A 23,830-nucleotide genomic window follows, 5' to 3' on the forward strand; every position below is an offset into this window, starting at 1 on the left:
GAAGGCCCATCACTTGGGAGGAACTCAACGAGACCAGAGAGTCAGGAAGCACACGGGGACCACCAGCCTCGAGAGGCAAAGGCTCAGACTTAAGTGCTCTTCAAGCCCCAGTCCTGCTGTCTTTTAACCCGTGTAGACATTTATTTCCCACACTCTTGCCCTGGCTTCTGACTCCTGTCACTGCCTTTCTGCTTTGCACATCACTGCTGGTCTGTTCCTTGTCTTCTCCAAATCATTTTGGCCTAACTGGTTCCTACTTCCTGTGGCCCAGAGTAAGGTCGTGTACTTCATGCCCTGCGCAAAGGCCAAGGTGACAAGCATGAGCTGAAACTAGCCCCACTCTTCTCCCCGAGCCCCGTGTCCTGGCTCAGGGCTCCACGGGTCCCGAGGGACCGTGGCCCTGTCTGCTCCTTGGCCCCTGGTCTCTGCCTTTCCTACCTGCTTTCTGTGCTCCAGTGAATGGGTGAACACGGAATAAGAATTGTCTTCTTCACAGAGACAGTTGAGGCAAAGTTTAAATCACTTGTTTCTAATAAAATAATATTTATTTGACTGCAAAGATATATGAAGTGATGTGAACAATACATAGAAGACATGACAGTCCATGGCCACCAAGTCAAGTGGCTGTTATCTGCTGATTCCGCTGAGATCGCTAGGAAAATCTTAGGGGCCGTGTGGGCTGAATTCACTCTCTCTCTATCCAGCCCGGGAAATCAGAGGCTCCCACCATTGGCACCATTCCAGCGCCTGCCACGCTTGCTCAGGGATGGCAGAACGCTTCCCATTTTATATCAGCCTGATCCACGCCTCCACGCGTGTGTCCTGTCCATCAGGGTCTCTCTCTACTCGCCAGGGGCAGGACGGGAGGGCTGTAGGAGGAGGCAGCTCAGGGCCCATTTCACCGTCCTTTAGGCTGGGAGCGCCTCCCAGTGGTTTCTGTTTTCCTGACTCTTTTCTAGAGAAAAAAATCCCTGGGATAATTCATTCTGAGCTGATTCGACGTGAATCCTTTAGAGCTTTTCACAGGCATGTGGTAGCGTATTTGGGTCCAGAATCTGGAATTGGGAGGAACTGATTTGAAGCCTCTCCAAGTGACAGTGGGCAAAACCCTGAGAGCTTTTTTCACTAGATGAGGTAGAGACTCCGGCTCTTGGAAGGAAGAGAACTTAATTAAAATCAATTTCAGTGTTTGATCCTCCAAGGCAATGTTCACGGCTGCTTGTAGCTCAAAGACACTGGGTCCGCTGACGTAGCTGGGGCTCAAGATAAATATTCCTCTTCTACTTTTCTTAATAATGCTCACAATGTCTTCCGCATACACTGGACATAAAAGATTTAATTATTCGACATTGTTATTATTATTATTTATTTATTTATTTTTTGCGGTACGCGGGCCTCTCACTGTTGTGGCCTCTCCCGTTGCGACGGAGCACAGGCTCCGGACGCACAGGTTCAGTAGTTGTGGCTCACGGGACCAGCCGCTCCGCGGCACGTGGGATCCTCCCAGACCGGGGCACGAACCCGCGTCCCCTGCATCGGCAGGCAGACTCTCAACCACTGCGCCACCAGAGAAGCCCTATTATTATTTTTTAATGACTACGGTTAAAGATTTGATAAAAGTTCATAATAATGCAACTGACAAGGAAATTTAGTTATGTCTGAGATATACATTTAAAGTAAGAACTAGGGCTTCCCTGGTGGCGCAGTGGTTGAGAATCCGCCTGCCGATGCAGGAGACACGGGTTCGTGCCCTGGTCCGGGAAGATCCCACATGCCGCGGAGCAACTAAGCCCGTGAGCCATGGCCGCTAGGCCTGCGTGTCCGGAGCCTGTGCTCCGCAACGGGAGAGGCCACAACAGTGAGAGGCCCGCATACCGCAAAAATAAATAAATAAAAAAAAATTTTTAAAGTAAGAACTAGAATTATGACTTATTACATTATACCAGAACATATAAGATGTTTAGAAATTTCATGTACTGTCTGAAACATTTATATTAGCATATTTCCATACAAATGACCCCCCAAAAGTTTAGTATTAGTTGTTTTAGTTTGTTTGTTTGTTTATACAGCAGGTTCTTATTAGTCATCAATTATATACACATCAGTGTACACACGACATTGTTATTGTTAAACCTTGAGTCACAATAACCCTGAATCTCCCAGATCCACCCAGCGGGTTCCTTGCAATGGGCGTTCTGAGGCCAAGAGGAAAGGAAGCCTGGCTTTCTTTATCACGTCTACTAAATCAACTCTGCGGACAGTTGAAGATATGTTCCAGGGTCCAGTGACTGTCAGTTTCACATTCCTCCCTGTGTTCTGTCTCCTCAAATTGCCAATTTCTCTAGGAGCAAAGCTCGTTGGAGCAAGCTTGGCTGCGGTAAGAGAGGGCCAGGGAATGTCCCAGGCTCCTGGGTGGGACATCTCAGGCAGAGGAGCTCAGCGGGACAGGATGAGGTCTGCACAGCTGATCGTGCCCAGGACTGGGCCTGGGCCTGGAGACCCTGCTAGACCCAGTCCTGAGTCTGTGGCAGGCACAGTCCCAGAAAGCAGGGGGGCCACCCTTTGGGAGGACAGAGAGAACTTCCTGCTGAGGAGCCAGAAAAGACATCTTCATTCTGGAAGGCTCCCTGTGCTCCAATCATTTTTTTTTTTTTTTCCTGAGGATGGATTATTTTCCCCCTGTGGCAATTTTTTTTAAATTTTTAAATTTTAATTTTATATTGGGGTAGAGTTGATTTACAGTGTTGTGTTAGTGTCAGTTTGCTGTTGTGTACAGCAAAGTGGTTCAGTTAGACATATACGTATATCCACTGAAGATGGATTTTTTTGATGATGGAGCGTGTCTCTGCAGCACACATTTTTCTGTGTTGTTGCCCCAGAAGTTCTAAGCTCAAGACACCTTCCAGGAGATAAACAGCCCGACAGAAAGAATGACAAGACGACGTAGAGAGCGCTTGCGCGTAACTCTCCTTCTCGTGCTACGTTTTCTGTTGGCGTGCAGGACTTACCTCCTCCTGGAGCCACGTCTCGTTCAAGCAAACATAAGGTGTATCCGTATTTGTTTTCCAAAACTTCAGGGAATAGACTCAGAGCCAAGTTTCCCTCACTCAGAGATGAAGTGGCCTCACTCTCAAGAGAGCTCCATTTCCCATAGGATATGAAAGCATCGAACTCCTTTTTATCTGAGGAAGAAGCACATTAAAGAATGCAAGCCTTTGACGTATTTTTTACTCTCGTGGCCTACCTACATACACTCGAACCATATGGTAAATGGAAAAGAGTTGAGATTTGGGATCCTTACTGCACTGATTTATTAAATGAAAAGCAGCATCTGTGTTCATTTCAGAATCACACGGCTGAGGGGTACTGATTGTCTACCCGGAATCAGATGCTAATCGATGAGGCACTCCTGCACCTTCACTGACGTCAGATCAAACAGCTGGGGTCTTCTCTGATGAACTCACATGTTCTCAGGAGTTCCTCGGAGCTTTTTTTGGCATCTGCAGCGTTGCTGTCTCATTAGTCACACATCAAAGTGGAGTCCGCTCCATCAAAGCGTGATAATACCCGGTGAGCCAAGCACTGCAGAGACCCAGTGCATCAGCGAGCCGACAGCACATGTGTCTGTGTTCGAATCCCCATACGTAAAATGAGATAATAATAACTCCCCGGCATGCTTCTGTCAGGGTTGCCTGGGATAATGTATATGAAGGATTTGGTGACTGACTTAGAGCAGGCACAAGATAATATTCATTCCTTTCCCTTTTAGAAGGAAAACGATATTTTGGAACTTGTTTTAGGGTACTTTTAAGGTCTCATGTGGCTCCGTTGACTCAACTAGTATAAATGCACATAGACTCTGGGATGTCCTAAAGAAGTAACTGGAAGCCATAGAGAATCTCAAAAGTTAACCCGCGGGCTCTGGAGCTGGACACAGCTGCCTCGTCTTCCAGCACTTCGCACAATGCCCGACAAGTAGCATTTTACAAAGTAGTAAACAGCAGTGCTGTTACTGATGCAGTTTGGCAGTTTGTGCAACTTAGCTGACGGAAGTGTCAGCAACAGAAAAGGATGAGGGAAACAGAGGTGGTCTGGCGTCAAGAGAGGAGGATGCCAAAGAGCGAGGTCCTGGAGGCGCATCTAAGGTGCTTCTCATGGCCCAGGTGGGGAGGCGGCGGCTCAGGGGGCGTGGCCAGCAGGTACCTGCTGTGCAGTTCCTGTGTGACACACCAGAGTCGCCCTGATTTCTTCCATATCCCTGTGACACTCCAGCAAACCAGGATTTTTCTATAACCCGACAATGTTAAAGTTCTTTTGTAATAATAGTAGAGAGTGGGAGAATTAGACGAGCCCCACAATTCTGACATCCTATGTCTCTCTAAAGTTGGGGATTTTCACAGGAAACAGTCTTTTTTGTTGAAAGACATTAGATTGGCCACAGAGTTTAATGAATCACTGTGCTTGAAAACTGGGTTCTGTCTCCCTGTCAGATTACTAAAGCCGTTGCCTGCGCAAACAAGAGAGGACACATTCAAAATACTTCACAGTTTGGGATTAACATATACACACTGCTATATATAAAACAGACAACCAACGAGGACCTGCTTATAGCACAGGGACCTCTACTCAGTATTCTGTAATAACTTATAATGGAAAAGAATCCATATATATATATATATATATATATATATATATATATAAAATTGAATCACTTTGCTGTACACCTGAAACTAACACAACATTGTAAATCAACTCTACTTCAATTAAAAAATAAATTAAGGTAAAAAAATCCCTCCAAAAAATTAGATATTTCACAGTAGATTGAGTCTTCTGTACAAGCTCTAGAATCTTAAGAAAAATAGCATTTTAGTAAAAGAAGTATGAAGTTGTCTAGGAGAACAATTAAGACAGTGATTCGATAATTTGTTCAATTCTAGAAAGCTATTTAAAAAATAACCTCAAAATACGCTTGGCGTAAGGACTTCTAGTGTGTATTCTCAATCATTGGTCTAAAGAAAAGTGTGATCGATGCATTTCTTTGCTTCCCCTTTTCCCAGTGATCTGACAGCTCTTCACTGAGTTCCTAGTTTGGGGAAACCACTGGTGTGTGTGTAAAGGGGCATCCCGATCAGGTAAGTATTTAATTGTCCCTGGAATCCAGCAGAAGGGATTCTGCTCTTTCCAAGCAATAGAATCATTCACTAAAACTGCCAGCGTCCTAACCTTTGAGCCTTCCGGGACTAGAAAAACACACCAGCAGCTCTTCTGATCTAAAGAAGCAAACGTTAACAAACGCTATTAACCTGTCTCATGGGAAAACTGACAGATACTTCATGGATCGTGCTCGTGCTAGTATTTTACAGACCTTCACTCTTGTAGGGACATTGCCACATCTCCAAGCCCCTCACTTTACAGAAGACGTTAACTGAGGCAATAGCTAATGGGGGCTCGAAACCAAACTGCCTGGATTCCATCCCAACCTCTAACAGCCCCTAGCACTTCCACTGGGGGCACAGACTTCACGCCTCTGCCTGGCTTGTAGGATTTCGGTGACGATTACAGCAGCTGATACGTAAGCCTGGTGCGCACTCAGTCCTCAAGAGGTAATGAGAGCTGGAGCGGGCATCACTGAGCACTTACTCTGTGCTACCTGCTGTTCTAAATGCCCAAAGCGTCTTAACTCAGAGAGCCCACATTGCGTTCATTGTGAGCGTGATTACAACCCTACTTTACAGAAGAGAAAACCAAGGCATGGCGACGGCAAGTCCTCCGCCATCTTGCTTCCGGTTGGTGAGTGGAGAGTTGAAACTTTCAAGTCCCATGTGCCCTACAATAACATCGTTGGCAAGACTCCGAGTAACTGGGATGAAGAGAACTTGTTTCTCCCCTGGGCTCCCAGCCCTTCCCCGGTGTGAAGCCACCAGACCTGCGGGAGGGTCTCAGAGTCTGAGGGTCATGACTTTCTCAAGCCCCTCCCTCTAAGTCAGTTGTGGGGCGAGTTGGGTCATCTTACCCCCGAGGGTCTCATCCTTGTTTTGGTAGGTTCGGTACAGCAGCACTATCTCAATCCAGTACATGTAGAAGAGCACACCTGCGGTCAGCACACCTGCCAGGGCCATGACGGTGCCGAGGAGGATGTAGAGGAACAGCACTGCGGAGACGCGGCGGCCGTGAGCAGGTACAGGGGCTGCGTCCCCTCCGACACCCGCCTCCCCTCTAAGGCCACGTTCGGGCCTGCCCAGCACCTTTTCCAGCCCTATTATTATTATTATTTTTTTTTTTTCGCGGTACGTGGGCCTCTCACTGTTGTGGCCTCCCCCGCTGCGGAGCACAGGCTCCGGACGTGCAGGCCCAGCGGCCATGGCTCACGGGCCCAGCCGCTCCGCGGCACGTGGGATCTTCCCGGACCGGGGCACGAACCTGTGTCCCCTGCATCGGCAGGCGGACTCCCAACCACTGCGCCACCGGGGAAGCCCGGCCCTATTATTTTTTAAATCAAAATCTATTGGAAACATTTCTCTTGAATCTGGACACATCTTAAATCACATCTTGAGGGAACTACCATAAAATGAACTCAAGAAAACCCAGGGTAATGGGTAGTTTCTGATCGGGGTGGCTGGGAAACTGACAAAAACTACTTAAAAAAGTTTTTTTTCTCCTATAAGCTTCCACACAACCCATTTGTGTCCCTCTCATTGCGTACTGTAAATTATTGTCACGTGTTATCGACCCTACTGAAGTCTAAACTCCCTGAAGCCCAGAGCCACCTCTGACTTACTTTCTCACCTCCACCGTACCTAACACGTGACACCTTTGACCCACCTCTGCAGAGCATCCACCAGGAGCACCAAATGTGTCTTATTTAAGCCTCACGAGCGTTCAAAACCTGCTCGTTCTCTCATCTCTACTAATTGAATGAATGAATGATATCACCTCCATCTCTGAGCAGCTTCTTAAAGAAATTTGAAAGCTATTCCTTTCCAGGAATTTCCTCTCAAGCTTTAAAAGGCTATGATCTGTGATGTACACATATCGCTCCTAAACTGAACAAGAATACTCTTTCTCCCCTCTTTTTCTCCTTTGGTCTCCGATACCAGACCATCACATTCTCTGGATTTGGAAGCCAGGGGAGGAAAATAGGAAAGGGAGCTAGGTCCTAGTACGACGCCTGCCACGTAGGGCATGCTCTGTAGGTCTTTGTAGAATGAATGAATGAGTAAGTGAATGAACTAAGGAGTGAATGAATGAATGAATGACAGGCTTTTCCAACACAGACCCCGTATGCGGAATATTATCAGTAAGAGGACCAGCTCTGGGTCACCAGTGTGAAACTTACTAGTCGTGTGGCCTCGGTCAAGGTACTGAGTGAATCAGCACACGCACACTGCTCACTTAGAATGTCGTCTGGCATCTAGGGCATGCTCGTGGCTACCTTCACTGTGGCTACTTCCTTAGGAAAGTTCCTCTCCTCCCAGGTGAAAGCAGTTGCATGCTTTCTGCAGCCACCTGCAGGCTCACCTCCTTTCTTTTCTTTCAGTTGGATGGACTGGGTAGTGTTCCCAATGGAGTTCCGGGCAAAGCAAATGAACTTCCTGCGGAGATCACTCTGTGTAACTTCTTTCAGGAAGGCAACACGCTTGATTACTTCATCCTTTAAGGTGGATTTAATGCTAGGAAAGGAGGGAAAATACCACACCCCTTTAGTAACACAGATGGACACACCCATTGGCAGTTTTTGGAACACGTGTTAAGTAGGTGACCGTCTGGCTTTCAGAAGAGCTGTGGGATCACATAGTACGAGGCGATGATGGAAAGACAGAGGATGCTCAGAGGTGCCTCGTTTTCTATTAAATGATTGAATCAGCTAAGCGTCATTCTAAGCACTTACACTAGGCTGTAATTACTTGCGAGGCTCATCTGATCCTCCTTACTCTAAGAATTCCCCCTTGAGAACAGATACAACAATTTAAGAATAATGTTAGAAACGACTAGCTTCTGCTGAGGGCTGTGTGTATCAGACGGTCCTCTGGGCCCCTGAGCGCTAAATGTGGAGGAGAGGATCAAATCTCCTCCATGGCTCACCTCACAGGAGCCCCACCAGCTAATGGTGTGATCATCCTGACGTGAGCAGCTCAGAACAGGCCAGAAGGGGTGACCATGCAAGGTGTCACCCACCGCTGGGATGTGGCAGCGTGATTCCTGGGCCTGTGTCATTCCGCCCTGTCCAGGAAGTGTGAATCTCGGCACCGATTCACGGTTTGGATTCTCTAAAGCTGCCCGTCTGCAGTCTGTCTTCACATTAAAGAATATTGTCTCTGAGGACGATGTTTTAGGCTGTTTTGTTGGGAGCCTACAATACCTGCCAGAGACTGTGATGAGCATATCACCTCTACCGTATTTGCTCCTTACAGGGCCCTTGCAAAGTGAAGTTTGGTATCCATAGGTGATAGATGGCGTGGTGGAGGCTCACAGAGTGAGTTAAGGTTCACATTGCTAAATAGGTGGGAAACAGAGATTCAAACCCAAGAGCGTATAAAGTCATTGCATACTCCCTTTACCATGCTTGACTACCTTCAAGTTTGATGCGGTATCAGCTTAATATGAGACCCAGTGAGTTCCCTTGTCTTACAAGTTCTTTCTAAATTTGATTACTGTTACCAAAACCCATCCTTTGTTTTTTAAATGATGTATACTCTTCACAGTGATATTACATTAGTGTGTTGAAATGTTTTAAAGACCAGGAGGAAGTGCTTAATACAGAGGCTATTACTTTGGAACAGACGTTGGAAAAAGGAGGGGCTCTAGCTCCGAATGTCTAGAGTTTTACTTTCCGTTGAGCCAAACTGTCTTCCCAGTGAATTCTTCCCACTAATCTGGGTTGCAAACTAAGTCTAGTTTCTCATAAAACTTAATAGCTTTGAAGTACTTCAAGACAGAGATCCCACATTACAACAGTAATTGGATCTGCGGGAAAGAACGAGGGTGACTGTAATTGGCAAATGTCTGGATAAACATAAGACTATTTTTTCTTTCTTTAATTTCTTTAAAAGTTATAGTTTAACATATGCAGACAACACTAAAATGATACCTCAGTTATCAATATCCTGCCATTTTTGTATCATTTAAGCCTTCACTAATTCCCTACACCTACTCCGTTGTCATTATATGGTTCTTTTTGGTAATATTTACCTACATTGAAGGGCCCAATGTCTAGGTGTATACTTTTTTTTTTTCCCTCATGCCATGCATGAGGGATCTTAGTTCCCCGATCTTAGTTCCCTGACCACTGCCCCTGCAGTGGAAGGTGGAGTCTTAACCACTGGGCCACCAGAGAAGTCCCTAGCTGTATCCTTTTGACAAATGGGTATTAGGGTATAGAACATTTCCAACTTCCCAGAAAGTTCTCTTGTGTCCCTTTCCAGCCAATGCCTAGCCTACCAGGAGGAATAACAGTTCTGATTTTTTTCACCTTAGATTAGTTTTTCCTTCCCTAGTTAGTTTGTTCTTTTTATTGCTGAATAATAATCCATTGTATGAATGAATGTAGTGTTTTAATTTTTGACTATTGTAAATAAAGCTGCTGTAGATATGCCTAAAAAAAAACAAAAAAGAAGAAAAGAAAAAGACTGCTATCTCACCTCTGGGTCTCCTTTTCCAGGTTGGATTGCATCAACTATTCCTCATTTCTCATATTTTCAGTCAGATCGCTTATTACTGTGCCATTTTCTCTGCACACGCTCCGGACGGCTAAGGACCCCAACACTGGGGCCCTGACTCAGCCCCCTCTGGACGGACGGCACAGGGGGAGTGGAGAATGGCTGGCTAGGGTGCAGAATCCTTTCCCGTTTGTTCCACGAGCCAAGCCTATTCAAGCAGCATGGGTTGTTATGCCTGCTTGTTAGTTTGGTGGGCAAAGCAGCCACATCCAATTGTTACTACAAATTGAACTTTAAAACAACGGATAAAAAATGTGAAAAATAAAATAAAAAGATTATTTTAGAAAAAGGTGGGGGAAGTTTCCGGGTGGTCCAGTGGTTAAGACTCAGCACTTTTACTACCTAGAACCTGGGTTCAATCCCTGTTTGGGAAAGTAAGATCCCACAAGCTGTGTGGCCAAAAATAAAAAATTTAAAAAAAAACAATAAAAAAACACAATGGAAATATTTCATTCTATGGCCCTCTCTGAAACTGCATTTGGCCCCCAAGTTTAAAATTAACTCACACTTTGCATTTCCATACTTTCATTTGCACCACTAGTTGGCGCTAGTGGCCACACCAACTCCATCTGTTTCTTCAGCTCTGTGTGTACATTTCAGGGGGTTCTAAAGGTGAAAGCTTTTAGTGTGAGTTGCAAAGAATAAGTTCGCTAATTTCCTTCTTACCTTCTCCCCTCGGGTGTTGGGACTTCCCACTCCTGGTCAGAATCTTTGACGTACCATCTTATCACAGGCTTAAAGTTTATTTCGAAGCCAAATCGGGCCGTGCAGTTAAGAGTTAAAGGCTTTCCTGCAAAAAAGGGACCACAGAACACAGGAAGGAAGGCTGTGAGAACACTTTGTCCTGTGCAGGAGGAAGACACCATCTGGAAACTGTTCCCTGAGGCAGTCAGGTTCGCAGGTAAGACAGGTGTGCCAGACAAAGCCAAACGTCTACCTGCCTCTCATTCGGAAACAGGTAAAACCAGGGATGTTTGTCTCTACTGGGCAACTCTTAGATCTCAAATTGGCATGGTCACAGCACTACGGGTTCTGATGTGGTTTAAGGATAAACACCACGAAAATGAACAGTTTCAGGGACAAGCTCTGTCTTCCGACGCTGCTGTTGAAGTAGTACAAGGGTGCCAGTAAAGAAATACTAACTAGTATTTGCGTATCAAATGAAAATCCTGAGGTTTTGGCGGTATGTAGTTTAAAGAAGAAAGTATTTAGATATTCAGCTGAATATTTTGAACGATACACTGTGGACGGACATGCATGTTACTACGCTAGCCTCTTTCCGCCCATTTTCTCTGTAAGGGGTATCCAGATATGCTCTGCCTCAAACTCAATATTTTAACCATGAAATGTTTAGGGACTCCATTTGAAAACTCACCTTTGCACCTTAATAATGCTATCCCCACGGTAATACTTAAAAATTCATTGGTACCTTGTGTAACTTGGCTATTTTTGAATTAATTAATGTTTTCCCTGCTGCTTTCCTCCTTCCTTTCATTCTTGTGATTTTGCCCGTACTGTTAGTTCTATTTCATCATCAGGATACACTGCTACCGCCACCTAGTGGTGATTTACCATAACATCTATTTTTACATTTCTTTCTATAGTGATAAACATCTTATTAGCATTTAAGAGAAACCGCCACCCAGTGGTCTTTTACCATAATATCTACTTTTACCTTTCTTTCTCCAACGATAAATATCTTATTAGCACTTAAAAGAACACATATTTTATTGAAACAATCAGCACTTGATTTTGAAGAGAACAGTTCTTACGTGGCTGTGTGGGAAGATGGAGGTGTCACTGAAGCTGACAAAATCAAAGGGGACCACAGGAAGTCACTTTCCCCCTCTACCCCAAAGAAGACACTAATTTGGAATACAACTTCTTTGAGCAAGGGTTGTAGTATTCTCCTACAATTTATCTTAAAGGCTAGACCAAACACTATATTTGTAAAGGTTAATGCTACCTAAGTTGGTAAACTGATTAAATTTATAGTTTTAATCAATGAACCTAACCCATCTGTGTAACCCACTGTTCCTGGGTGGAGTAAGGAAGAATCTTAAAAAAAAAAACCAAAACGATTGATCATGCTTAACGTACAAGTCACCTACTATATCAATACATCATCCTGTATTTCTCAATGCAACCTTCTGAGGTCAGTTTTATTTTGTCTAGTTACAGATTTATAACCTGAGGCTTCAAAAGATTAAATAACTGTATAAGATCACAAGCCTAGTAAGTGGCCGAGTCTAGATTCACCCCCAATTCTGCTTAATTTGAAATCCCGATTCCTTGTAACACACTTTAGACCTGCTCCCAGAAGCAAAATATCATTCAAGGGTGATGACACCACCCACCTTACCAAGTTCTACTTCCAAGGTGTCCTTGATGGGATCCAGAATATCTGGTCTGAGATTTGTGTTTTTCACTACAAGATGAAAATAAAAATTATTATTTGCACTGGGAAATCTGAAGGCCTGCTTCCTGAAGATTTGAACGCACGGTCACACTTTGATCTAAATGTTTTGGAACTTCCTTTTCAAATTTCATCCATAATGTACGAGGCTAGAGACTCAAGTTTCCAAGTGAAAATCACGCCTCCAGAAATGACTGTGATGTCAGCTTGCAGGTACTAGCGAAACGTGAGTCCTTGATAAATCCGTACCCGCCCGGGGGGGAACCTTCTTCCAGGCCAGCCCCACGGGCCCATTGCAGACGTGAAACCCCACCCCATCTTCTCCTCCAAGATTGTCTTCTGGTGCATCCAGCTGAGTAATCCAGCAGTAAGGAGGACGCACCTGAGAGAATGTACAGGTTAGCCAGATTGCAGCCCACCCCTCCTTCCATCCTCAAATTCATGGTTGGTTTCAAAATAAAGGTGAGCTCAGCCCTTCATGAATCGTTTTATCCCTCAACTTCCCGCCACAGACTTTCACATATGCCTCCACTGTCAAACTCCCTCCTGAAGACGTCCCATCTCCTAAGAAAGGCAACTTCATCACCTCTCTTCTGGAATTGTCCTCTCTTAATTCTCAGGGACCTCCTTCCCTCAATTACGTCACCTTCCTCCTGTATCTTTGACTCCCCCTCTCTCTCTCCTTCCTATCAGCATTTATCCACTCTCAGTCTCTCCATCTTAAAAAAAAGAGAAAAAACCCTTCACCTTACACCTCCGCCCCATTCATTCTCCTTGTTCCCAGCCAAGTTGTTGAAAGAGCGCCGTGTGCTCCTTTCCTCCCTCCCTCCCCCTCCCATGCGGTCTGATTTCTGCCCCCATCCATCCACTGAAACCTCTTTGGCCAAAGTCACCAGTGACCTCCTTGCACCTAAATCCACGGGGCATGGCTGAGGTTTGTTTGTTTTTTTTTTTTAACATCTTTATTGGAGTATAACTGTTTTACAGTGGTGTGTTAGTTTCTGCTCTACAACAAAGTGAATCAGTTAGACATATACATATGTCCCCATATCTCTTCCCTCTTGCATCTCCCTCCCTCCCACCCTCCCTATCCCACCCCTCTAGGGGGTCACAAAGCACTGAGCTGATCTCCCTGTGCTATGCGGCAGCTTCCCACTAGCTATCCACCCTACGTTTGGTAGTGGATATACGTCCATGCCACTCTCTCACTTCGTCCCAGCTTACCCTTCCCCCTCCCCATATCCTCAAGGCCATGCTCTAGTAGGTCTGTGTTTTATTCCCATCTTACCCCTAGGTTCTTCATGACTTTTCTTTTCTTAGATTCCGTATATATGTGTTAGCATACGGTATTTGTTTTTCTCCTTCTGACTTACTTCACTCTGTATGACAGACTCCAGGTCCATCCACCTCACTACAAATAACTCAGTTTCATTCCTTTTTATGGCTGAGTAATATTCCACTGCATATACGTGCCACATCTTCTTTATCCATTCATCTGTCAATGGACATTTAGGTTGCTTCCATATCCTGGCTATTGTAAATAGAGCTGCAATGAATATTGTGGTACATGACTCTTTTTGAACTATGGTTTTCTCAGGGTATATGCCCAGGAGTGGGACTGCTGGGTCGTGTGGTAGCTCTGTTTGTAGTTTTTTAAGGAACCTCCATACTGTTCTCCGTAGTGGCTGTATCAGTTTACCTTCCCACCAGCAGTGCGAGAGGCTTTCATCTGCTTTCCCGCTCAGTGGCACTGGATGCTATTGGGCATGCTCTCCTCTCCTCTTCGGGCTGCACGTTTCTGGGCTCCGGTGCTCGCCTTCCGCCTCTCTACTGCCTCCCCTGAGCGTTATGGGCTCCTCCTCCTCTGTGCCTCTTGTGGGTATCACTTCTGCCCGGTCTCTCCTTGTGGGGCAGCTCACGCTTCAGACCTCTTCCCTATGAAAGTTCTTGGCCCTCAAAATGCTCTCTCACCGACGTCATCAATTTCACTTCCTTTACTGCTTCCTCCCCACCTTTCCACCGAGACCCACTTGCTGATGTAAATAATGACCTCCTCGTCCCAAATCCAAGGGTCAGTTTCCAGGCTTCACCACATGAGGCCATGCATCACTCCCTCTTTCTTGGGACACTTGATCGCTGAGCCCTGGGATAGTTATTCTCTGTTCTCACGCCACTTCTCCATCTCCTGTGGGGATGCTTCTCGTCCCCCGTGCCTCCCGTGCTGGACGTTCTAGGCTCTCTCCTCTCTATACTCGATCCCCACGTGACCCCATTCTCCCTCGGCTTTAGGTATCGTGTCAGCGGCCACCCTCACATTCACATCTCCTGAGGTAGCAGCCTGTATCCCAGACCGGTTTATCCAAATACCCACTTGTCATGGTGACTTGATGAATCAAAGTCCTTTCAAGCCTAACGCTGAATTTCTTCCTCAGACCTGCTTCTCTCTCAGCATTTTTTCTGTCTCATTACATGGTGGCACTGTTTTCCAACTCCTCATGCCAGAAACGTAATCGGTCACTGATTTCCCTCTTTCATCTCGCACATAAACTCCATCAACATGTTCTGTTGACATACACATAAAGCCATTTCGAACCACCTCTGCTAAGTCTACTCAAAGAGTGACCAGAGACATCTTTTTAGAACATGATTCAAACCTGCTGCCCCCCTCACCCGTGCCTCACACCAGCCCTCATGTATCCCGTCCTACCCCTTCCACTTCCATCCCATCCCATCCTATCCCACCCCATCCAACCCCATCCCATCTTCTCTCAATATGTTACAGAAAGTCCACCTCGTTGCCCAGCGTAAAACCTGGCTCTCATACTGGACCCCTCCTTTTCCCTCTTTTCACTCCCAATTCCCAAACCCTTTCACGGGTAACTTCCTAAGTATTTCTGGACTTGGCTCTCTTTTCTCCATCGCTACTGCCCCTCCCAGTTCAGGCCACCATCAGCAGTTGCCTGCTTGACCCACAGCAGCCTCCTAATTCTTCTCTCTGTCTCCCTTGTTGCCCCTGCCCCCGACCCATGTTCTACATAGTAAGCAGAGCGATTTATCTCAAATCCAGATCTATTCATGACACTCTCCCACATAGAACCCTCAATGGCTCCCCATTTCTCCTTGGAAAAAGTCCAAACTTACCAAAACAGTGTGATGTCTGTTCTGCTTCCAGATACCCTCACTGACCTTCTCTTTCTCCCTGGAAAGCACCATGCTGTCTCTCATCTCCTGGATGTTACCTATGCTGCTCTCTCTGCCTGGAACGGCATCTTTTCCACCTTCACTGGGCCAGTTTGTCCTCAGCCCTGAGTTCTCACCCAGCCTCGGGGTACCCAGGTCTGGGTGGTGTGTCCCCCACATGCCCCGCTGCTTCCCTTTCTCTCCACTCATCACACTGAACTGTAGTAGCCTGTTTCCTCTCTGTCTGCCCCACGAGCCGGTAAGTTCTGGGAGGCCAGAGAAAGTGTCCGGGCGCACATTCTTACAACCTTAGCACCAAGCCCAGTGCCTGACACATATCACGTGTTCCTGGTGTAAGAATGAATAAATGAAAGAACGAATGAGTGAATGAGGAAGACAGGAATGATGACAGAGAAGACTTAAAAATATGTGACAGAGGTCGCAAAGCATCCTCTGGGAGAGAGAAAAGCAGATTCTGCCACTGAAAATTTGATGGGTGAGTTACCGTGCCCGAGGGAAAGAGCAACCACTTGGAGGGGCAAGTGGTCCAAGCTGGGTATTTGCCTTCTAACCCGTCATCCAAGCAACAATCTAAGATAGATTTAAATCGATGGGCTCTAAAGTATTGCAGAGCGCAGGGGCCAGGAGGTAAGCAGGGGAGTTTGACTTGGTCTCAGGAAGCTCCATGGGGCTTGTATCTTGAAGTGAAAGAAGAGGAAGTAGAATTGATTACTATATTTACTAAGAGCAAAGCCAACCATTCTGTATGGTTATGTTTTGATACAGGCCAGGCTTAAATTGGTTACATCATACAGTGTTTCCATGCTTTACACTTGTAACTCTAATAAGAATGACCCAAGGGAAAACCTGGGCCCAAACCAGACAAGTCACAGAAGAATAAGCTCAACGCACCAATAAACCAATGGCAAGATATTCAACTTCATTAGTAGTCAGGGAAACGTAAACTGGCATGAAAAAAAGAGAGTCCACTTGACACCAAAGTCTGAAACCACCAAATATTACTTGGGAATAATGGAATCTGTTCATTGCTGATATGGGGATAAATGATTAAAACAATGTCTGTGAACAATACCATGTGTTTATAACACAAAACACATTTTATAACATAAAACAATATTCTGGTTTGTTAATGGATACATACATATGTAGAAAAAGCATAAAACGTAAATGGAAAGGATTATAAGCTCAGAGTGGGCTACATCTGCAAAGAGAGGAAGTGGAAAGGCCTCAAGTATTGTTTGTATTGTTTTGTTTCGACAAAGAAACCGTGAGATGGAAAAACCATTATTAAAGCCGGTGATAGGTACGTGAGTGTCATTTATTTCTGGGTGTGAGATATTTAACAGTGTTTTTAAATTTATTGTCTTTTATGTGTGAAATCTTTAATCTTGTTTACTTCTTTACATGAACCTTTAATATTGTTTTTAAATTTATCACAAACCAAACCAGAATCAATGCATAGAAAACCCAACTTGTGACAACTTGAATGCGACCCAGAACGAGGCCTTCCTTGGAGGATGGAATCTAGGTTAATGGAAAATTGATGTTCACCAGTATTCCAGGCTTTACATGACTGTAGGCTATGCCTGTCTCCTTCCTCACCACAGAGAACGGAAAAAGAGCACTAAGCCAAAGAAGATCACTTTAACTGGGTAATGGGGGTTGAAATCTCAAATCCTGAAACCAAAAACCTCACTTACCGATGGTTTTCACTTGAACAACAGCTCGGACTGTCCATAAGCTTGAATTATCTGACGGAGTGTAATCACACACGTATGTGCCTTGGTGATAGTCAAAAACTTCCTCCACTTCAATGGGGTTGCTCCTTTTTTCAGAGAGTAGTTTTCCATTCTAATCCAAGAGACAAGAAAATTAAATAATTTAACCAGAGAATTACTATTAATATTAAGCTCACCTATAGCGAAACTTCACAAATTTGAACCGAGGAAGGAGAAGGTCAGTCTGATATAAGGACGTTGCAGAACAGAATACCCCCAAGCTCTAAAAGGTTCTGCTCAAAACTATATTCGTAAGATTCTTACTTGAAACGAGAAGCGTTTTCAAAGACAATTACATGTGGAGATCAAGACAGCCCAGCAAGAGCTGTTTAACCTGGTAAAGCCCAAAGCGTGATTCAGGCCCCTAGACTCTAGAAAACTCATAGTGGTCTAAGTGGTCGATACCTAAATGGATCCTTTAAAAACACGTATATTTATATTTCTGGAAATTGATATAGATTTTCTGTGTATTGGGCTTACATAAAGCTCTTTAAATACATTTCACTTGAATAAAAGAAAAAATGTTAAATTGAGAACATTAAGTAAAGAACTAAACAGATGTATCTAAATCTGACAAAGAAGGACTGGGATTCAGGAACAATTATTCAGCTCCTAGTGGACTCAAAGTTGAGTGAGAACGAAAATTCAATTATGGACATTTCTCTCTCCTACTTAGAACGTCTCATTGACATTCCTTTGCCTTGAGGGTAAAGTCTAAAATTCTTCACAGCCTCACCTTGCCATTCCTTCCCCGACTCATTGCCTGCTTTGGCCCCTCTACCCACCTGTCATTCCCTACACAACCACATTCTTTCTCAATCAACGTGTCTCCCACCACCTTTCCCCACCGGGAAGGCTGTTGCTCAGTTTTCAAATCCAAAACTCAAGGGGTGGCTCTCACGGAGAGAATTTACGAAGTCTCCCCAAGCAGGGTCAGTGACTTCTGTTTCATCATTACGATAGCCCTTTTATAGTAATGATGCATTCGGGTGTCTCCTCCCGTGAGCTGTCGACGGCAGCCTTTGTGCCAAGACATCTAGCTGGTCCTGGACACGCTGGGAGGAATAAACGCACATCCCTTCTCTGAGTGAGCTCTCAGCCTTAGGATGCACGTCTGAGCGGTAAGCCAGAGTCTGGCACACTCAGGTGGCTCTGCCTCCTAGGAGAAGTAGGCACTCTTCCCCCAGTCTAATCCGAGACTTGAAGGATATGCAGGAATCAGTCAGTACCAACAAGGACCTACTGCATAGCACAGGGACCTCTGCTGAATACTGTGTGGTAGCCTAAATGGGAAAAGAATTTGAAAAAGAAAAAAAAAAAAAAGAAGAAAGTAATTGACATTTTAGGAACACTTGAAGCAAAGCCTGTAGGTAGGAAACAAGGCCAAGGTGAAAGGGCTGAGGTAAGTAGATGTGTTTGATCTTTGTCTCTCCAGGATACAGCAAGCAGGCCAGCAAGGGTAAGGTCTTTGTAAATAAGGGGTGAATAAATGCAAGTCAGTTGGAAGAAAGGTTTGGAAGCATAAGAGTCACATGATCAGACATGTTTAGAAAAATAACTGGCAGCTCCTTTTTTGGAAACTCTTGTAAATTTAAGCAAAGACTATCATAATCACCCTTGTATCTTTAGGGGCTAGGAAGTGGTAGGGGCACAGTAGTATTTATTGAATGATGGGGTATCAGTGTATCATTAATCTTATAATCATTAATCCTCTAACCTCCTTATAGCACCTGGATTTCCAATTTCCTACTAAGAGTACCAGCGATATACCTTTCACCACTGCAGTCAAAAGAAAAGAGATAAACAGCAAACATAACAAAATATCAATAGTAAGAACTCATTACCTATGTAGACTACAAAGTCATTTCTCATGTGTATCTCGTATGAACATTCAAAGGATTCTCTGACTTGGTTTGCACAGATTCTATGTCTTCCATTTTATAGATGAGAAAACCGAGGTTCTGAAGTTTGTGTTTTGTTCTATACCATAGAGCTCGTGAGAGGCCTGAGAATCTATCTACGTTTTTCTGATTCTGAGTTTCATGTTCTGATTGAGGAATTTCCCTTCTCCTTTGCCTGATGACTCGTAGAAGCAGAAATTCCCCTCCCCCAAGTCTCTGGTGTGGTTCCTGTGGCCCAAGAAAGAATTTCCAGTAGGTTGGCAAGGAGCTGAGAAGAGGGTCAGAACTGGTCAGAGCTGGGCAGCTGCAGGTAGGAAGTAAAACAAGGTCAACAGGTGGGACTGGCGAGATTAAACATCTATCAAGAACATTTTAAAAGGAAGCTTCAGGCCACGGGGTAAAATTCAGCGATGAAACTTCTGGAGACCATGGTAATAACATACAAAGAACAGAAATTGGAGTGGAGGTGTGTCGCGAATCACATGAGAAATTAACGCAGAGGAGGGGGTGCAGAGTTGGAACCAGACTGCAGCTGGGCCACAGGGAGGATGAGTAATTACAAAGTGGGCCTGACTTTTTATTTTTTTAAATTTATTTATTACTTTTGGCTGTGTTGGGTCTTCGTTGCTGTGCGCGGGCTGTCTCTAGTTGCGGCGAGCAGGGGCCACTCTTCATCGCGGTGCGCGGGCCTCTCACTATCGCGGCCTCTCCCGCTGCGGAGCACAGGCTCCGGACGCGCAGGCTCAGCGGCCACGGCTCACGGGCCCAGCCGCTCCGCGGCACGTGGGATCCTCCCGGACCGGGGCACGAACCTGCGCCCCCTGCATCGGCAGGCGGACTCTCCACCGCTGCGCCACCAGGGAAGCCCGGGCCTGACTTTTTTAAATTAAAAGGTAAGTATGGCTTAGTGTGTATCATCAAGACTTTATGGGATGGAACTCAAACAAAACAGCAAAGAGATAAGGGGCAAGAAATGTGTGTCAGGAATGATGGAAAGCTGCTCTAATAGCATAATCGCAAGTGATCCTAGTAGGAAAGAGAAGTACCAGTGAGGCCACCCAGGAAATTCTTTGTTTTGCTCCGATGTGAAACAGTCAAGAGCAAAATACAGAAGGAGGCGCATCAGTCAGTGTGATCCTGTATCAAAGCATCGGTGAGTCCCAGAGGGAACTGACACACGTGACACCCTGCGGACTGTAGCATTGTACACACCGTAGGAAGTTGCCCAGGACCCTGAAATTTCACAGTGAGAACGATCGAATGGGCCAATGTACGGACCTTGGAAACAGCTTCCAAAAATCGAATCTAAATGACCTGTACCTCTTCCCTACCAGGAATTGCATCAACCTTTGGTCTGGCAAGGCTCACCATACTTACCAGCTCTCCATGTCCCTGGGCTCGCAGGATGCCACCAGGTGCCAGGGACAAAGGAGAACGAGGCCAAAGGAAATGAGAAGAAGTGACAGGTCTATGTGCAAAAATTCCATGGAACTCAGGGTTCAGAGATGACCCAGCAGCCCCGTCAGCACTGTGGTGTGTGAATGAGGTTGACTTAAACCACCAATGGAAAAGTCACTCAGGCACAGTCTTACTGCCGGGACGTCACAGCCGTGTCACCGGCACCCATGTCTCGGTGCCCCAGGCCCTTTGCAGAAGAGCCTCTCCCACTGCCGTGTGTTATACTTCTGCCTGGTGTCAGAGATTCGTTTAGCTAAAGAACCCAAAACGCCCTCCCATTAATGTAATATCATCTAAGACGAAGTCTGCTTATGCCAAAGCTATTTTTCTTTCTTTTTTTTTTTTTTTTTTTTTTTTTTTTTTGCGGTACGTGGGCCTCTCACTGCTGTGGCCTCTCCCGTTGCGGAGCGCAGGCTCCGGACGCGCAGGCTCAGCGGCCATGGCTCACGGGCCCTGCCGCTCCGCGGCATGTGGGATCCTCCCAGACCGGGGCACGAACCCGTGTCCCCTGCATCGGCAGGCGGACTCTCAACCACTGCGCCACCAGGGAAGCCCAATATATTTTTATTTTAATTAATTAATTTATGTATTTATTTTTGGCCACGCTGCGGGATCTTAGTTCCCCGACCAGGGATCGAACCCGTGCCCCCTGCAGTGGAAGCGCGGAGTCCTAACCACTGGACCTCCAGGGAAGTCCCATTATATTTTTATGAATTAGGAAAATATTATTAGAATGAAGAACAGATAATTCCCTTTATTCTGACTTCTTCGTCATTCAATATTTCAGTTAAGAATCTCCAAGTCTAAATTTTTTGAGGTGTCTATTAAAAATATTTTGGACCCCCCCCACCCCCCAGAAACTACAGCACATGGATTTCTTTCGCTTGGTCGTTCTACACAACTGGCAGGTTCATCCCTGGTCAGCAGTTTCGTGTGAATTCAGTACCTCCGTGTTCTCACCCTCTCAGCCAGTGCTAGTATTGTTGGTTTTGAGATAATCTTAGGTGTGAGCCACCCTCCACCTGAGTACCTGTGGTTTAGCATGAAGCAAAGGAACGTTGGGTATTATTTCCTGCCTAGTGTCATCACTTTTAGTGATGTGCTACTTCCATGAGGTCTGCGACTTTCTAGGATACTGTCTGTGTGTGTGTGCATGTGTGTGTGTAATCACATGTACACACACTTGCAATTCATGAATTTCATGCAATTCATGAAACATAACCTAAATAGTGACCTGTCCAAATCTCCGTCAGAAGATACAATTTTAACAACAGCTATCGTTTGCCTACTTTTAAGACAGATGCCTAGTCACCGTTAAACACATCCTGACATTTGCAGTCACGGCCCCAGAGAAGAGGAATAAAGCTTCCTTTTGTGAATGTCATACAACACGAGGGTTTAGCTCATAAGAGCAGTATATGCAGAAAGCTGGCAACGACCATGTGGCTTGTGCTTTACCAGAAAGTGAAAATAGCTTGCATTTCAGGGATACAATCATTGAAAATTCAAGTGCATTTTCATTTTAAATAACGGGGCAAGCCTGGTTTGGGAACAGCCTACCTAGTAAGACATCTGTCATCCCAGAGTACAAATACTTTTGAACCATGGAAAGTTTTGTTCTTAAGAGTGAACTGGGGGGCTTCCCTGGTGGCGCAGTGGTTGAGAATCCGCCTGCCGATGCAGGGGACACGGGTTCGTGCCCCGGTCCGGGAGGATCCCACGTGCCGCGGAGCGGCTGGGCCCGTGAGCTGTGGCCGCTGGGCCTGCATGTCCGGAGCCTGTGCTCTGCAACGGGAGAGGCCACAGCAGTGAGAGGCCCGCGTACCGCAAAAAAAAAACCAAAAACAACAACAACAAAAAGAGTGAACTGAAAATAATGAACAGAACCATCGGCTATTCTTACCAACCTCATTTTAGAGGTTATGAAAGTAACGTGTTTCTTTTTTTTTTAATTGAAGTATGTTGACTTACTATGTTGTGTTAGTTTCTACTATACAGCACAATGATTCACTTTACATATTTTTTTTTCATATTCTTTCCCATCATAGTTTATTACAGGATATTGAATATAGTTCCCTATGCTATACAGTAGGATTTTGTTGTTTATCTCTTTTATATATAGTAGTTTGTATCTACTAATCCCAAACTGCTAATTTATCCCTCCCCTCTTTTCCCCTTCGGTAGTCATTAGTTTGTTTTCTATGTCTGCGAGTCTGTTTCTTTTTTGTAAAAAAGTTCATTTTTGTCATATTTTAGCTTCCACATATAAGTGATATCATACGGTATTTGTCTTTGTCTGACTTACTTCACTTAGTATGATAATCTCTAGGTCCATCCATGTTGCTGAAAATGGCAATATTTCATTCTTTTTATGGCTCGGTAATATTCCATTGTGTATACATATACCACACCTTCTTTATCCATTCATCTGTTGATGGGCATTTAGGTTGCTTCCATATCTTGGCTATTGTAAATAGTGCTGCAGTGAACATTGGGGTGCAGGTGTCTTTTCAAATTAGAGGTTTTTCCAACTTTCCCAAGAGTGGGATTGCTGGATCATATGGCAACTCTATTTTTAGTTTTTTAAGGAACCTCCATACTGTTCTCCAGAGTGGCTGCACCAATTTACATTCCCATCCACAGGGTGGAGGGTTCCCTTTTCTCCACACCCTCTCCAGCATTTGTTGTTTGTAGATTTTTCTGATGATGGCCATTTCTGACCGGTGTGAGGTGGTACCTCATTGTAGTTTTGATTGCACTTCTCTAATAATTAGTAAGGTGCTTCTTAAGTTAGGATTTTATTGAGGGCAGCACATTTTCAGTGTCATTTTAAAATATAAAATTGAGACTTGAGCACACACTCACCCTCCCTGTACACTTCTTTCTACAAGGGACACAGTAACACCAGTTGTCACTGAATCTCAAGAGAATCAAGTGAGGAAATATTGCCTCACCCATTGGTAATTTTACCTCCAGGAGACTCTGATTGCTAAGTTTTGGGGTACAAAAAGCCAACAGATAAACATGGGCCACTTTCTGGGCTTTGATCAGGGGTAATTTAAAATGATATTTTTATGTTAACAAACAGATATCTTTGGAAGTCAAATTTAAAGTTTTGCATGATTTCTTAAAGCCAAGTATTGAACTTCAAACAATTATCATAGGGACTTCCCTGGTGGTGCAGTGGTTAAAGCTCCATGCTCCCGATACAGGGGGCCTGGATTCGATCCCTGGTCCAGGAACTAGATCCTACATGCATGTCGCAACTAAGAGTTCACATGCCACAACTAAGGAGGGGGTGAGCCACAACTGAGGAGCCCGTGAGCCCACCTAAGGAGCCCGCCTGCCTCAACTAAGACC

At 45.1% G+C, this 23,830-nt stretch overlaps 1 protein-coding gene across 1 annotated transcript in view; it reads right to left on the bottom strand.

The window, feature by feature from the left end:
* Window positions 1-529: 529 nt before the first annotated feature.
* The window catches only part of IL18RAP (interleukin 18 receptor accessory protein), a 51,609-nt gene continuing 28,308 nt past the window's right edge, over window positions 530-23,830 (bottom strand). Inside the window, exons 6-12 of the mRNA XM_059079123.2 lie at window positions 17,034-17,184; window positions 12,079-12,144; window positions 10,383-10,506; window positions 7,519-7,670; window positions 6,014-6,151; window positions 3,009-3,182; window positions 530-1,320 (exon numbers count right to left, since the gene is read on the bottom strand). Of these exons, the coding sequence (XP_058935106.1) occupies window positions 956-1,320; window positions 3,009-3,182; window positions 6,014-6,151; window positions 7,519-7,670; window positions 10,383-10,506; window positions 12,079-12,144; window positions 17,034-17,184 (1,170 nt within the window). The 3' untranslated portion in view covers window positions 530-955. The remainder of the gene's footprint in view (window positions 1,321-3,008; window positions 3,183-6,013; window positions 6,152-7,518; window positions 7,671-10,382; window positions 10,507-12,078; window positions 12,145-17,033; window positions 17,185-23,830) is intronic.

This window comes from Kogia breviceps, chromosome 11, assembly GCF_026419965.1.
Source record: "Kogia breviceps isolate mKogBre1 chromosome 11, mKogBre1 haplotype 1, whole genome shotgun sequence".
Classification (NCBI taxonomy): domain Eukaryota; kingdom Metazoa; phylum Chordata; class Mammalia; order Artiodactyla; family Physeteridae; genus Kogia; species Kogia breviceps.